We start from the raw sequence: 17353 nt of genomic DNA, 5'->3' as shown, positions 1-17353 counted from the left end.
CTTGATTGATAGGATTTCTCCTCAGAGGAAAATTTCTATCATAGCAGAAATGGTATGACATTTAAAACTCAAAGCTATTCCAAGCTATTTTAATAATCTATTCTTCTGTCAAAATGAATCTAAGACAATACTTGAGAAACAGTATAAACATCCAGGGTTTAAAAACATTCAGATCCATTATTTTGACTGCATTTTTATTGGCAAAAATGTCAAGATACATAAAATACTTCGTTATGGATTTAAAACCAGTTTTACATGCTAAAATAATGATCTCTTCCTAGTTTAAGGAGACTAGGATATGCAGGTCATTGTCTGGGCACTTATTATTAGAGTGTCCAGTGGTTCAACACAAGCGCCCTTCTTTATCTACATTCTGCTGATTTGGAAGTTCTTGACTTTCCAAGGGTCACCTTGAAGACTCTCAACTTTCTCTCACCCCGATCTTGCCAACGACTCCAGCTTGTACACCCAACTACCTATGTGACTTCTTCACTTGGATAAATAAAGGACATCCAACATCAACACTCCCTTCTCACCTCCAACCTACCTTTCCCTCCCTTAGTCTTCAGGGCTCAAGCCAAAACCATTGGAGTTATCTTGATTTATTTGTTGTCCATATGCTTAAGTGTTTCTTTGTTTACTTTTCAAATTTGGTGTGTAAGGGATGCATAAGTCTGTATGGTTCAGCTGTCCACAGCTTCTTTAACCATAGTGCAGGGCATGTAGTTTTGTCCAATTCTTGCCATCACACATACTTCATTTTATTGAATGGTTACATGGTACTCACTATGTACAGGTATTTCTTTGGCACTTTATGAGCGATGAGATAAATACTATTGTTATTTCTGTTTTGCAGATGAGGAGCCTGCAGCACAGAGACAAACTAATTTGCTCAAGACTACATAGCTAGAAAAAGGAGGAGCTGGGATTCAAATCAAAGCAGCCTAACTGCAGAACCTGTGTTCTGAATCATTCCATTCTGTTGCCTTAGATATATCACTTTGTACATTAACAGTATTTTATACCAGTCTGCATGTAACTCTGGTCATATCTTCACAATTTCTTACTTTTTCTTTTTTTGTAGAAGTTTTTGTCTTAGGGTATGTGCACTTGTCCGAAGAGAGAAAGAGGGAGAAGTATGTGTGTGTGGGAGACGGTGAGAGGGATAGTGAGAAATCATCTCCCAGTGGGGATGGCCATGCTGCAATTGCTTCTCCTCCATTCTCCTCTTGAGATCTTGGGCATACACACATATGCACAACTGGTGTGAGTTTGAAGTCACCGGGTCCAGGACTCAAATCACGGTTGGCCATGTGGGAGTCCAGTTACATAACTGCTAGGCCATCTGCTGGCCCTCAATTTATTGCTCTAAGTGGATCAATTTGAAATGTCTTGTGTTGCGCATACTACAAAATCTCCCTTCAGAGAGCTCACGCTAATTTTATCATACTCCAGGTGTTCGTGGCAGAGAATACGCTTTTTACAGTGCTTGCATCAACACTAGGTGAAATATTATAACATCTTGAGCAGTTTATTTATTAAAAAATCCTGTATTGGTTACAGTTGCATCTCTTTCATTACTGGAGAGGCTGATACTGTTTCATGTGTATACCAAAAGGTATAATTTTTATTTTGTGAATTTTTATATTTGGCTTTTGCCATCTTTGCTATTGGAAGTTAAATTGTGGAAACTCTTTACATATTGAAGTTAACACTGAGTTTGTCAAACATTTTGTCTACATATTTATTTTGTTACAGTTGTCATTTGTCTTGTTTACTGAAGTAGATATTTCTCAACTGGCTTCTGAATATGAATCAATCTTAAATAGTCATTTAAATAATCTCCTGTATTTTCCTCTGAATTGCTTTTCAATTCAAGGATTATTGTAAGCCTCATTCCACGTATCTAACTCTTAGACATAAATCATACATTCCGGAACCAGTTTTTAAAGTCAGTTATCTGAACAATTTTATCATGTAGTGTTTTACCTATAAATTATGAGATACAAGTTATACCTAATTTTTAATGAAAATATAAAAACTTTTTCTTTAATAGCCTTAGGATTCAAGACATTGTTCAGTACATGGGCAAAATCTAAATCCTGTCCTCTTACACTCCTACAACTAATGTACTGAAAACTGGGACTGCATCATTTGGCTGTGCACTTAGGCTTAGCTTTATTCATTTATTTATTTACATTCTTTTTGGTGTTATTAATCACTTCTTTGGTTTCTTACACATGATCTTCAAAGGTGTAGAGCCACCAGCTGCTTTGATTAGTGAGTTTTATCCACCATCCCTCTGTGTAATGGGTCCAAAAACAATGACCTTTCCATTCCTTGGCTCCTGCAGGCCTGGTAAGGTTTAGCGGACATTTCATTTGACTGAGAGTCTGAATATTTTCTCCAAGACCTAGGATTTCCCGAGGGGCCCTAGGAGCCATGGCACAGCACGAGGTGAGGCTACGCAGACCAGTGCTGCCTTGCTTTATCTGTTTTGTCTGGGGCTGAATTAAGGAGCAGGCATCCAAAGTAGATCCCTTCTAGACCCATCCAACGGGGGGTGGGTATTAAAACTCCTGGAAATACGCCAAGATAATGAAACAGAATGTTAAAGCTTCTCTCTTGGAGAACAGCACTGGATAAAGTTGACAAGAATAAGTTTTTAGAGGTGAGAGTTGAAATTCCCTTTCACCCCCACCTCCCAGGAGGATACCTGCCCAAGTATGCCTTGATGGTTGCTTAAACTACTTTCTAAAATAAGTAAACTTTCTGAAACATCAGTATTTGTTTTGATCAGAGGCTGGCTGACTTCTGAAATCAATGACTTTTTTTTTTTTTTTTTTTTTTTTTACTTTTCCACAGGCAGCTTTTAGCTCCTGTTTAAAAGTTGTTGAATAAATATTTAAAGAATGTTATTGTGCAGTGAGTACTGAGTTTGGAGTCTGAGTAAGGGTCTGCAGATCAGACTCAATCCTGGTTTGCAATATTTATTTTACACAATGAAGTATCTAGAGATAAAGGAGGATCATGTCTGCAATATACGTTCAAAATTACCCTCCCAATCATATACATGTATTTACACCCACATGCGTGTGGATAATGAGATGTTGTAAAATGTTAGCATTTGGAGAATCTGGAAATTCTTTGCACTAGTGACATTTTTCTGTAAGTCTGAAATTAACTAAGCTCATGAGAGGGGAAAGGGAGAGAGAGAGAGAAAGAGAGAAAGTGAGATATCACTCTCCAGGAGGGGCGACCACATCGCAACCCTTTTCCATTCTCCTCCTGGGATTTCAGACATGCACGCACACAGGCCCATCATATTTTCAAACTTCTGGGTCAGGGACTCAATGTGAGATCTAGCACCTTAACCACCATGCCACCTGGCTAGTATCGAATTTAGTTTTTTAAGAAAAAAATGGAAAGCTGCTCGAGAACTTGGTAAACATTTGGACAAGATAATTTTAAATATTACTTAGCATTTCTAGAATTACATATTTCTTTGATCATGTGAATGTAGAGTCTTTCATTAAAAAAGTTACTAAATGGGATGTATGTGCTTTCCTTAACTTTTTTTTTCAAACAATGGAGTAGAAAATGTACAGATATATTTGGTGAAATAAAATAAAAATTAAATGTGTGAAATCTTTCTTTTTTTTTACTTTTCCACAGGCAGCTTTTAGCTCCTGTTTAAAAGTTGTTGAATAAATATTTAAAGAATGTTATTGTGCAGTGAGTACTGAGTTTGGAGTCTGAGTAAGGGTCTGCAGATCAGACTCAATCCTGGTTTGCAATATTTATTTTACACAATGAAGTATCTAGAGATAAAGGAGGATCATGTCTGCAATATACGTTCAAAATTACCCTCCCAATCATATACATGTATTTACACCCACATGCGTGTGGATAATGAGATGTTGTAAAATGTTAGCATTTGGAGAATCTGGAAATTCTTTGCACTAGTGACATTTTTCTGTAAGTCTGAAATTAACTAAGCTCATGAGAGGGGAAAGGGAGAGAGAGAGAGAAAGAGAGAAAGTGAGATATCACTCTCCAGGAGGGGCGACCACATCGCAACCCTTTTCCATTCTCCTCCTGGGATTTCAGACATGCACGCACACAGGCCCATCATATTTTCAAACTTCTGGGTCAGGGACTCAATGTGAGATCTAGCACCTTAACCACCATGCCACCTGGCTAGTATCGAATTTAGTTTTTTAAGAAAAAAATGGAAAGCTGCTCGAGAACTTGGTAAACATTTGGACAAGATAATTTTAAATATTACTTAGCATTTCTAGAATTACATATTTCTTTGATCATGTGAATGTAGAGTCTTTCATTAAAAAAGTTACTAAATGGGATGTATGTGCTTTCCTTAACTTTTTTTTTCAAACAATGGAGTAGAAAATGTACAGATATATTTGGTGAAATAAAATAAAAATTAAATGTGTGAAATCTTTCATCATTGCTGCCCCTGGGTTGCATTAGCATGGAAAATCCATGGAACAGCTGTCAATATCTTATTCTGCAATGTCATGTGTTAATGTTAGAGCCTACTTGAGAGCTTGATCTACTTACTTACAAATCTGAGTCAAATCTAACACATTTAGACATCATTTGTCCATTAAAATTCATGCAAGAAAGAGGGTATAATTTGTTCGGAGGGGGAAAGCTGGAAGTCTTAGAATGATCACTAAGAAAAGAGCCTAACTGAATTATTTTATATATTAACTGAAAACAATTCAATTAAGCAGCCTCATGTCTAGACTTCATTTTAATATTTTTTTTGCAAACTTAATGATAATTAAAAGCATCTTTGTGCTATAAAAGAAAACGTGTAGCTGGGCAGTGATGAAGCAGTCATCTGAGACTGACCTACGTGGGAAGGCTCCAGGCTTGTGACTGAAGATCTCCCTGCATACTCCATGCCCATTATCCAGGGCTGGCTGAAGTTGGGGCATCAAGACCTATTAGAAGTGGTATTTCTCTGTCTCTCTCCTTGTCTCTCTTACTCATGGACTAAGTAAGCTAAACTGAAATTTAAAAAAAGAATAAAAGAACAAAAATCCTCTCAGTGAGATACTAATTCACACCCACTAGGTTGGATACAATAAAAAAGACAGAAAACAGTAAGCAATGATTGTTGAGGATGTGGAGAAACTAGAACCCTCATATTCTGCTGGTGGGAATGTAAAAAGGTCCAAGACAGTCTGAGAGTTCTGTCCAAGATTAAAAAAGAGTTACTCTATTACCTAGAAATTTCACCCCTGAGTATATATCCAATGAAGGGAAAATATACATCCACAAAAAGCCTTGTAGACCAATGTTCATAGCACCTTCATTCATGATAGTCAGAATAAGATAGAACCCAAATATCTGAGAACTGATGAATAGATCACTGAAAGTGGTCTATCCATACAGTAGAATAATATCCGGCCAAAGAAAGAAATGCCATGGCAACACATGCAATAACATGAAAGAACACTGAAAACTTGATAAATGAGAAAGCAAATCATGAGGGATCACATAGGGTATCACTCTACTAATATGAAATATCTGAAAGAGACAAATCTATAGGAACAGAGTAGATTGGTGGATGCTGCCGCAGTGGGGCTGTGAAAAGGGTTGGAAATGATGACTACGGGGTATGAAGTTTCCATCTGGGCTGATGAAAATGTTCTCAATTTAACTATGGTGATGGATGTAACTCCATGAATGTACTAAAAACCACTGGATTGTACACATACATAAGAAAGAACCTGACAGTAGACATGAATGCAAATAACATGAATGGTAAAGATAAAACAAACGAAACATTAAACCAAAAGATGGTTCCCCCAAAAAAACAAAAAATTAAGTTCTAGTGAACAACAAAGAGCAATAGAGAAATATAAAGGACTAATTTAGCTTTTAATTAAAAAACAAATCAAGAGTACTGAAAAGTGCAATTCCTACCACTTACATTAAAGATCTCTATTAAGACTATAACTTCACGGGACCAGCAGTTAGCGTAATGGCTATGTTGCTGGACTCCCATGTAGTTGACCGCGGTTGGCGTCCTGGACCCAGTGGCTTAAAACTCACGCTGGGCACGTGTGCGTGCGTGACCAAGATCCTAAGAGGAGAATAAAGGAGAAGGGATTGCGGTGTGTGACCATCCCCCCTGGGGGGTGATTTCTGGCTTTCTGTCTCTATGTCTCTGTCAGTCTGTCTGGCGAGCACATGCGCCCTATAGTGAAAACCTCTCTAAAAAAAAAAAAAAAGAAAAAAAAGATTATAACTTCACATGTTGGGTTTTGGAGATTGGCTTCCAATTCCATTACCCTCCTGGACTTTCCCTTTCTTTTAAATAATTAGGTTAACAAACAAACAAACAAACAAAACCTCCAAGATCCTAGGTTCATAAGTATTTTTTTTTTTTTGAGTGGCTAATTAGAGAGAAAAATAAAGTAGATTGATAGGGGAATTTCATTTAGATAAACACATACGTTTTTCATACTTGATATGTTTTTAAAAATCTACTGAAGGGTACTTCAGAGCACTTTGGAAGCAGACTTCCTGCATAGTGGTTTCTCTTTGGCATGCCTACACTATTTCTGAATGCTTCAAACTTCTCTTCACTGACCGCCTCATATCAGCTGTGAAATGAATGCAGTTTCCAACCGCAGAAATGACTAAGACACATCATTTACTGCTTGAAAACGAACAGCCTCTCCTGAGATATACATACAACACTGGGAGTGTTTTCAAAGCCTGGCATTATCCCTCAACATTTTTTTAAGTAGATATTTTGAGTGTCTACTTAGAAAATGTTGGTACATTGAGGTATTTGTTTTTAAGAGACCACTAACCTAAGTAGTTGGAGTTCTATAAAGTAAACACTTAACCAATTTAAATTGGACATGAAAGAATAAGCTATTAATTTGGATCAGGGAAAAAGGGTTAAAAAAGCAACAATTAACTTAGGGTCAGATCCCCAGAGTTATAAACAGATTACAAAATAATAAAATATGGGGACCAGCAGTTAGCATAATGGCTATGTCACTGGACTCCCATGTAGTTGACCACAGTTCCAGTCCCAGACCCAGTGGCTTAAACTCACACTGGGCGCATGTGCGTGTGTGCCCAAGATTCCGAGAGGAGAATGGAGGAAAAGGGATTGCAGCATGGCCATCCCCCTGGGGGGTGATTTCTCACTTTCTGTTTCTCTGTCTCTTTCTGGTGAGCTCATGCACCCTATAGCAAAAACCTCTAAAAAAATAAAATAAAATAAAATATGGAAAAGCATTGAGAGTAGTTGCACAGATTCAGTGGTGATTATTGTAAGCTGATTTAGGTTTGGAATGATTGTATAAAACTAATTTTTAAAATTAAAATGTAATGCAGATATTATTTTTAAATAGTCTCTTTTTTTCTCTTTAAATTATATCTGTTTTTATGTTGATGTGGAATATTTGAAAAACAATTGTATGTATTTCTGACCATCTTGGCTACCCCTGCATGACTATTTCACTCAACCACTTATACAAAGAGAGGATGTAGAAATTAAGAAAACATGACTACAGAATATTTGAGGGAGATAAGGATGAGTTTTAGTTTTTCACAGGGCTCTTGAAATTTCTTTTAGGTTTAGAGTGAGGACAATTTTTAACGTTTGTGTTAGTTTCAATATTACAAGCTATTGAAGAGAAACAAATATTCTAATGCACCTTTTACTTGTGGTTAGGTTCTGTCATCAAGGCAGAACAAATCAGCTTCACTCTACTCATGTCATCTGACATAATAAGCAAACAAAGAGTTGAGGAGATCAGGAAGTTTTAAGTCCAAATTTGAGTCTGTTAGAATTGGCAAGGGATGGGAGAAGAGTTTTTTTCCGTATAGGAAGTTTCAATGCTTATCCCAAAATTTGGATATAAAAGTTAACATTTCTAATTATATACCTGCAATTCAGATCCCCAAAATACAAAGGTCAGAGATTTCTTTGCCCTTCACATTAGTAGGACCCCTGCTTTCATGTGTTCTCCAAGTGGAAGACTTTCCAATATGGGAGCTGTTTGATGACAACTTTAACCAAAGTGGCCATAGATACCCTCCATTTTTCTCTTTGACACTTTATAACTGTAATTAAAGATCTATTATCAGCAAAAGCTTGAATTTTCCATCCTACCTCAAAACTGAACTTCAAGAAGGTATCACTATTAAATTACTTGTCACCTAATCCTGCTTGTTTTCCCTAAAATTTTAAGCCAGCTACTAGTTTTCTGGACAAAAGATCAAACATACTAGAAGTAGGAGTATCACAATCATTTGCCTAAACAAAGAGATTCAATTAAGTCTATCAAATAAATGGACTCTGCATTTCATGTGTTGTGAGACTCTATATTGTAAATTTTTCTTTTTAATATCCTTTGTCTGACAGTTCTGGTTCTTTGATTCTGTTCATTATGTATAAAAAAACTTCTCCTGTCATTTTCAGCTTCCGTTTTTTGGCTTTTAACAGAAATGCTAGCGTGCAACTTACCTCCAGGAATAGCTCATAGCTGATGCATTCAATTAGCCATGAGAAATACATTACATTCCTCTCCTTTTTTGGAAGTGCCATCCCCCAGTGTAATCGTGACCCCTTCAGTTCCAGGTGACTTAATCAAAATGAAACATGTATCTTTGTAGAATGTGTAAAAAGAAGCATATTTCATATTGACAAGAAGTACCACATTCTTAACTATAAGAATTATATTTCTTATCTATAAAAACCTCTTTTCTCCTGAGAAAGAAGGTTTTGCATGAAAATTTCAGCTTCAGTACATTAAAATAAGAATGGTAGAAAACTTTTATAGAATTTTCATGTCAGAAAATACCTACCAGCAAGGGTTATAAAATATATGGAAAGAATCTGAGAAATCTATTGAGTGGTCTTCTATTTCTCCTCAGAATTCTTTTTATGAATTTTTTTCTCAGTCATTTTTTTTTTAAAAAAACTATTGGGTTGTCAGTTGTTTTTACATTTTTCTATGTAAAAATGCATCATGACTTTCCTGACAACCTAATACATACATTTTTCCTTTTTAAAGAATGACCAGATTAATTTACCCATTAGAATGAGCAAGACTGGAGTGGAAACGTTAGTTCCGTAAGTTATTTTGCTAACCTTCCATATAAACACTCTAAAATACATATTTCTAAAAGGATCCTGCTCTGGTTTGGATATGGTTTGTGCCTCAACAGTTCATGTTCTGGGAACCAGCAGTTAGCGTAATGGCTATGTCGCTGGACTCCCACGTAGTCGACCGCGGTTCATGTCCCAGACCTGGTGGCTTAGAACTCACGCCAGGCACGTGTGCGTGCGTGCCCAAGATCCTGAGAAGAGAATGGAGGAGAAGGGATTGCGGCATGACCATCCCCCCTGGGGGGTGATTTCTCGCGTTCTGTCTCTCCGTCTCTCTCTGTCTGTCTGGCGAGTGCACGCACCCCATAGTGAAAAAACCTCTCCAAAAAAAAAAAAAAGAAAGAAAAGAACAGTTCATGTTCTGGAAGCTTCATCTCCAGTGTAAGCTTTGGGAGGAGATATTACTTTAAAAGGTGGAGCCTAATGGAAGAACACTATCCAATTGGCTTGAAGCATGAGAAGAGGTGCAAAAGTCCATTTTCCTCTTTCTCTGCACATGACTACTGACCTGTTTGCTTCTCTTGGTCATGCTGTAATTTAGCACCATGGGTCCAGATGTCATGCGTTTGGATTTTCCAGCCCCCAGAATCATGAGTCAAATAAACTTCTTGTCTTTAACAATTACCCAATTTCGGGTATTTCTGTCTTGTAACACAATAGCAAACTCATACAGATACCTTTTCAACTTTGCATTTAAAGAATTACAAAAATTATTTCTTAAGCACAATACGCAAGGTCATTTCTCTGCTTTATCAAACAATAACACCAGAATTCTGCATACTTACAGAAGCGCAGTTTTCAGACTTGTCTTCCACAAAACCAATCTGGCAAGGCGTCCTCTGATTCTGCAACCAATAATCTGTTGACTCAAGCAGGCTATTGCTGCAAAGAACCTGTGGGAACCGAGAAAAACCTCAGTGCTTATTCATCGAGGTTTGCATTCAAACATGCAGCTCTTTCCTAAAAATCCTGCAGTGACTTATTTTCCTCAGAGCATCTGTATATCAGAAAGAAAATTGCAGGAAAATAGACCATATGATGGATAAAATATTCAACCAAGAATTGCCTTGAGAGGAATACACCAATGTTAAAGCTGATTCTTTCCCTCCTCAAATCCAGACCCTGGAAGCATCCATGTGCGTTGTTGCATGATTTACAATCGGAGGATGGTCCAACTGGCAATGGGAAGCCAACTTCATTTCATGCTAGTGCTCTTTTATACTCCATGAATATGTAATAGTGAAATAATGTCATTTTTTTCTTTAGGTGTAATATTGATTCTTTCATTTTTCAGCTCTGTTAACTTAGCTGTGAAATATGCTATAATTCTCCTGAAACACCTAGGGTACTATGTGTAGTTTAAAAATAATAAGGAATGAGTAACTTGCATTAAAATAACCATTTTTCATGTAGAAACAGTATGGTAAACAGAAAAAATGGGGATATATGAATTTACGAAGCCAAATATGGTTCTCAAACACCTTACTTTTTGGACTCAGAAGTATTTTGAAGATGCAGTCTCATACTCATAAATAACCAAATGATTCAACATCTCATTGTGTCTCAACACCATTTAAATATTGCATTTTTTCTCAACTTATATAAAATTTCCAGTGCTAGAGTGCATGTCCATTAATACATGAGTAAACAATTTCCCACTCAATGTTTCTTATTGCCTAGGGATGACACATTGTCATCATTCTTTTCTAGAACAGTGTGATGGGACACTTTGTGGATGGGCAGGTGCTTAATGAGCTTGGGTTATCACTGAGCATGGTAATTGGCTATAAAATTTCTCAGTTACCTTAAAATTTATACCTAAATTGTGGATGGGCAGGTGCTTAAATAATGAGCTTGGGTTATCAATGAACATGATAATTGGCTATAAAATTTCTCAGTTACCTTAAAATTTATACCTAAATTGTGGATGGGCAGGTGCTTAAATAATGAGCTTGGGTTATCAATGAACATGATAATTGGCTATAAAATTTCTCAGTTACCTTAAAATTTATACCTAAATTGTGGATGGGCAGGTGCTTAAATAATGAGCTTGGGTTATCAATGAACATGATAATTGGCTATAAAATTTCTCAGTTACCTTAAAATTTATACCTAAATTGTGGATGGGCAGGTGCTTAAATAATGAGCTTGGGTTATCAATGAACATGATAATTGGCTATAAAATTTCTCAGTTACCTTAAAATTTATACCTAAATTGTGGATGGGCAGGTGCTTAAATAATGAGCTTGGGTTATCAATGAACATGATAATTGGCTATAAAATTTCTCAGTTACCTTAAAATTTATACCTAAATTGTGGATGGGCAGGTGCTTAAATAATGAGCTTGGGTTATCAATGAACATGATAATTGGCTATAAAATTTCTCAGTTACCTTAAAATTTATACCTAAATTGTGGATGGGCAGGTGCTTAAATAATGAGCTTGGGTTATCAATGAACATGATAATTGGCTATAAAATTTCTCAGTTACCTTAAAATTTATACCTAAATTGTGGATGGGCAGGTGCTTAAATAATGAGCTTGGGTTATCAATGAACATGATAATTGGCTATAAAATTTCTCAGTTACCTTAAAATTTATACCTAAATTGTGGATGGGCAGGTGCTTAAATAATGAGCTTGGGTTATCAATGAACATGATAATTGGCTATAAAATTTCTCAGTTACCTTAAAATTTATACCTAAATTGTGGATGGGCAGGTGCTTAAATAATGAGCTTGGGTTATCAATGAACATGATAATTGGCTATAAAATTTCTCAGTTACCTTAAAATTTATACCTAAATTGTGGATGGGCAGGTGCTTAAATAATGAGCTTGGGTTATCAATGAACATGATAATTGGCTATAAAATTTCTCAGTTACCTTAAAATTTATACCTAAATTGTGGATGGGCAGGTGCTTAAATAATGAGCTTGGGTTATCAATGAACATGATAATTGGCTATAAAATTTCTCAGTTACCTTAAAATTTATACCTAAATTGTGGATGGGCAGGTGCTTAAATAATGAGCTTGGGTTATCAATGAACATGATAATTGGCTATAAAATTTCTCAGTTACCTTAAAATTTATACCTAAATTGTGGATGGGCAGGTGCTTAAATAATGAGCTTGGGTTATCAATGAACATGATAATTGGCTATAAAATTTCTCAGTTACCTTAAAATTTATACCTAAATTGTGGATGGGCAGGTGCTTAAATAATGAGCTTGGGTTATCAATGAACATGATAATTGGCTATAAAATTTCTCAGTTACCTTAAAATTTATACCTAAATTGTGGATGGGCAGGTGCTTAAATAATGAGCTTGGGTTATCAATGAACATGATAATTGGCTATAAAATTTCTCAGTTACCTTAAAATTTATACCTAAATTGTGGATGGGCAGGTGCTTAAATAATGAGCTTGGGTTATCAATGAACATGATAATTGGCTATAAAATTTCTCAGTTACCTTAAAATTTATACCTAAATTGTGGATGGGCAGGTGCTTAAATAATGAGCTTGGGTTATCAATGAACATGATAATTGGCTATAAAATTTCTCAGTTACCTTAAAATTTATACCTAAATTGTGGATGGGCAGGTGCTTAAATAATGAGCTTGGGTTATCAATGAACATGATAATTGGCTATAAAATTTCTCAGTTACCTTAAAATTTATACCTAAATTGTGGTCCTTAAAGTGTAACCTAGGACTGCTAAAGGTCCCTGGAATCTTTCAAAAGTGCAATGGTCAGTTTTTATAAGAATACTAAGATCAGGACCAGCAGATGGCATAATGGTTATGTCACTGGACTCCCACATAGTAACTGCAGCTCAAGTCCTGGGCCTGGTAGCTTGAAACTCATGCTGGGCACATGTGTGCATGCCCAAAGTCCTGTGAAGAGAACGGAGAAGGGATTGAAGCTTGGCCATCCTCCCTGGGGGGCGGGGGGTGTTCTCGCTTTCTGTCTCTCTGTCTCTTTCTGTCTCTCCAGAGAGCGCACACAACTTACAGCAAAAATCTCTCTTAAAAAAATAAAAAGAATACTAAGATGTTATTTACTTATTCTACTCTGTCTCATCAGTATTCTGTGGAGTTTTCTAGAGGCTCCATTCTCCTCTCTGGGTTTTGGGCATGAATGTACACATGCCTGGCATAAGTTTAAGCTGCTGGGTCTGGGATTCAAAACGCAGTTGACTATGTGGGAGTTCAGCTAACTAACCATTTGCCATTTGCTGGTCCCGCTCACAAATTTTATTAGCATTTATACCTTTGTTTACTAAATATTTATATTCTCTAATTATTGACCGAATAATACATTTATTGAGAACTCTGGGCCAAGGCTGTAATGCATATTATCTGAATTAAACCTCAGAGTTTGAGATAGACTCTACAGGCTAATAGGTGTAAAGTGCTTGAAACGGTGCCTGGCACATAATAAATGTGCAATCGATATTAAGATAGCTAGATATTAGATATCGTAAAGTTATCATTGCCTTCACCCAGGTTTAGACACGTCAAATTCTACTTAGTACAGAATTAGAATTTGAGTCAGGCTCTCAGACCCCGGACTTCCCCCTAAGCAGTGCTCTATCACATGCTGATCCACCTGCCAAGTGAAATTACACAGATCCTTCCCTCTTTTCAGGTTTAACCAAATCCCAGTCTATGCATATACTCATCTCTCCTATAGGGTGCTCGTCTGGGTGACCAGGAGGGTTAAGTTCCAGTTCTGATTCATTGTCAACTGTCAGTGTAGTTAGGTCAGCCATTAGCTCCTACCCCCATTTTTCCCTTGGAAACAATTATACTAAGTGATTTAAAGGCCCCTGCCATGCCAAGCAATGGGAAATTCTGTTTCTTCCTCCCTCTGCCTCTTCCTGTCTCCAGTTCATTAAGAGCCAAATAAACAGATAAAATGAAAAAAAAAAAAAGAAAAAAAAAGTTTCATTGAACCACTGAGCATCATTTCTGGAGCAGTTTTCTTTTTCCTTTTTTTTCTTTTTTTTTTTTTTTTGCCATGTGGTGTGTGTGTGCTTGCTGGAGAGAGACAGAGAGACAGAGAAAGAAAGTGAGAAGTCCCCCTCTGGGGGGGATGGCCATGCCACAATCCCTTCTCCTCCATTCTCCTCTCCAGATTTTGGGCAGGCAGGCAGACATGCATACACTCCTGGCATGATTTTCAAGCCACCAGGTCCAGGACTCAAACTGTGGTTGGTCATGTGGGAGTCTAACACCTTAACCACCACGCCACCTGCTGGCACCTTTGGAGTAATTATAACCTGTGAAAAGCATTTGGTTAAATGGCTTAGATAAACTATTAAGAAAAGAAGAATGCTCAAAATAAGAATATGAGATTCGTAAGTAAGTAAGTAAGAATATGAGGTTGAGATTTGCATGATTTTTGAGGTTTTATGCTGAGAGAGTCACTTTCTAGGGAAAAGAGGAAAACTCACCTATTTTTTTATCTCCTATTTTTAGTTCGGGTTTACTTATTTCAGCTGAAGAGCTAGCAATGGATGTGCTGTGTGTGTTCACGTATTTGAAGTAATAATGGCATGTTTTCTCTTTAAATTTTATAAATTGCCTATGTAAGAACGAAAGATCCAGTCACTTTCCTACTTTCCTTTCTTATGCAAAACCGAGATGCAGAGATCTAGTACTGACATGAGACACAGAGGGAGAAATACACTCTTCAGTAACCTAGACACAGCCTGAGACACTGAGCTATTCCTTACGCTTAAGATATATATATATATAATTAAAGGAGACAGTGAAGCACAGAGAGGTGGAGGCAGAACTGAAATTCTAGGCCATCCCGTCATGTACTGAATGAACTTGGACAAGTCACTTACCTTCTGTGGATTAATTTTTGCATCTATTACATGAGGACAATTAAAGCCACTTCAGAGTGTTACTCCAAAGATCAAACAAGAAAATGTTCTTAAAGTTCTAAGCTCTTTTATTTTTTTATGGTGCCATTTTTCAATTTAATGGGTTTTTTTCCACATTATTTATTATTTGTTTTTTGCATATACTTTCAATCATACTGTTTGGCTTACAATGAGACCATTTCGATATGTGCACATTTCTCCCCAGACCCGTTATAAAGTTATTTTTATTTATTTATTAATTTATTTTTACTCCATAGGATGCATGTGCTCACTGTAGAGAAAGAGGAAAAGTGAGAAGTCACTCCCCTATGGGGGGAGAGCCCTGCTACAATCGCTTCTCCTCCATTCTTCTCTCGGGGTCTAGGGCGTGCACTCACACGTGCCCAGCATGATTTTCAATCTGCCAGGTTCAGGACTCAAACTGCATGCAACCATAGGGGGGTCCAGCACCTTAACCATGTAATTCTAACCTCATAACAGACTAGGCAGTTAATATGTGACTGTTATTTGTATCAGAATACAGTAAAATTTAGACAGTATATTTTTTCATTAGAGCATTTTCCTGCCCTTTTCAAAACTTTTGATGATTACTGTTCCTTTACTTATTATTTATAATGTGCTATTCTTATTTTTGTCCTCTTGGCTTCTCTACTTTCTTTCTTTTAGTCAACAAATGTCCATTGAGCTTTTTCAACTTTGGACACTAGGGATATTAAAATGAATAAAAATGACAGCTGCCCTTCTGGAAATTACACTAATAGAAGGAAAGTAAATACTCAGAGGACTGTGATAAAGAAAAAAAGGTGCTTAGATCAATAGCAGTCTGGGTCAGCTATCACCAAAGACTGAGTGGTCAAGTCTACCTGGTGGGGAGAGGCAGCAAAAGACTTCGTGTGTGGTTGGAGTGTTGACAGATGAATTTGAATTGTATGGAGGTATTGGCAAAAATTGGAAAAACATATATTTTTTAACTAGTTTTTCCTTTTGTAATGTCCTAAGTTTTCCCCCTGTTTTGGTCTTCAATGTATTGTTCTTTTACTTCCCTTAACGGTTTTCCTTGGAGAGCTCATGGACTCTCAGAGCATTAATTACCCCGGCAGGGATGACTCACTGATCTCCATTTCCAGCTTTGACCTTTCTCCGGAACTTGGTTGTTCACATTTCTAACTGTGAGTTATTACTCTTGGATCTCCTGCTGCCTGTCTCCCCTTACTCTTCACGTTTGAACAGGAACTCCCTCCCTGAAACCTGACTTCCTCACTTACCTATGAGCAGTTGGTGCTAGGTTATTCTGACTGGAAACTTCCGTGACATCTGAATAACCACTGTCTCTTTCTAGTCTTATAGTCTACTTTCCAAAGTTTTTTTTTCTTTAATTCATTTGACATTAGCAATTTTTTTTTCAAAAAAAAGTTGGTGCATACTATTATTCAGGGGTTCCAAATAAACATTATTTAAAAACTACTTGGCATGATGTAGAAAAGGCTTGGAAGCACACCCCAAAGGAATCATCCTTTCCAATATTTTTTTTTTGCATATACTTTCAATCATACTGTTTGGCTTACAATGAGACCATTTCGATATGTGCACATTTCGATATGTGCACACAAAAATAAGGAAGGTATGTTGGGGACAAGAGGAGAAAAAGTAAGAGGAACTAAGAAATAAAGGGACCCAGGGGAGCCCATTGGAAGAGTTGTGGGCTTCACTCAGGGAAAACTCTCTGAACTCCTGTTGCTGTTCTTGACTCTTTCTAGAAAACTTGATATTTTCCTGCATGAGAAGACTGTAATGTGCATGGTTCAATTTGGTTTGAATAGTGAGTGGTAAAGATGCCAAGAGCTGATTAAAATGGATGCAGGGACTCAGATGCTACCAACTATTAGGTCATTGGAAAAGTCATGACATATTTTTTTTGACTTTTCCAATGACCCAATATTTGCTCTGTAATATGATGATATCTCTCCTGCAGCTAACATTTTCTTGACATATACACCACATTTCTACAAAATTCACCTTTTTTTGTGTAAAGTTGTATGAGTTTTGAAAATGCATATAGTTGTATAATCTCCAGTCCAATCAAGATACAGAATCCTTCTCCCTCCCAGATCCTCTCTGCTTATTTTGGTCAATTGTCTCCAAAGACCCAGTCCTAGCAGCCTTTGAGCAGATATCTGTCCCTGAAACTTTGCCACAATGTCATGTATGTAGGATTATATAGATGTAGCCTTTTGTGTCCTTCTTTCAGTTATCATGTGTTTAAGATCCATTTTATTTTGCTATTTTGTTG

The 17353-nt window shown here is 36.9% G+C and overlaps 1 protein-coding gene across 2 annotated transcripts in view; it reads right to left on the bottom strand.

The window, feature by feature from the left end:
- The window catches only part of SPHKAP (SPHK1 interactor, AKAP domain containing), a 201968-nt gene that overhangs the window by 115549 nt on the left and 69066 nt on the right, over positions 1-17353 (bottom strand). For both annotated transcript variants that reach the window (XM_006141926.2, XM_006141927.2), the window contains exon 3: positions 9955-10062. In XM_006141926.2, the coding sequence (XP_006141988.1) occupies positions 9955-10062 (108 nt within the window). The remainder of the gene's footprint in view (positions 1-9954; positions 10063-17353) is intronic.

This window comes from Tupaia chinensis, unplaced genomic scaffold (assembly GCF_000334495.1).
Source record: "Tupaia chinensis unplaced genomic scaffold, TupChi_1.0 Scaffold000066_1, whole genome shotgun sequence".
NCBI lineage: Eukaryota > Metazoa > Chordata > Mammalia > Scandentia > Tupaiidae > Tupaia > Tupaia belangeri.
The sequence above is the reverse complement of the archived record's forward strand: the minus strand, read 5'-3'. Positions and strand labels throughout refer to the sequence as shown.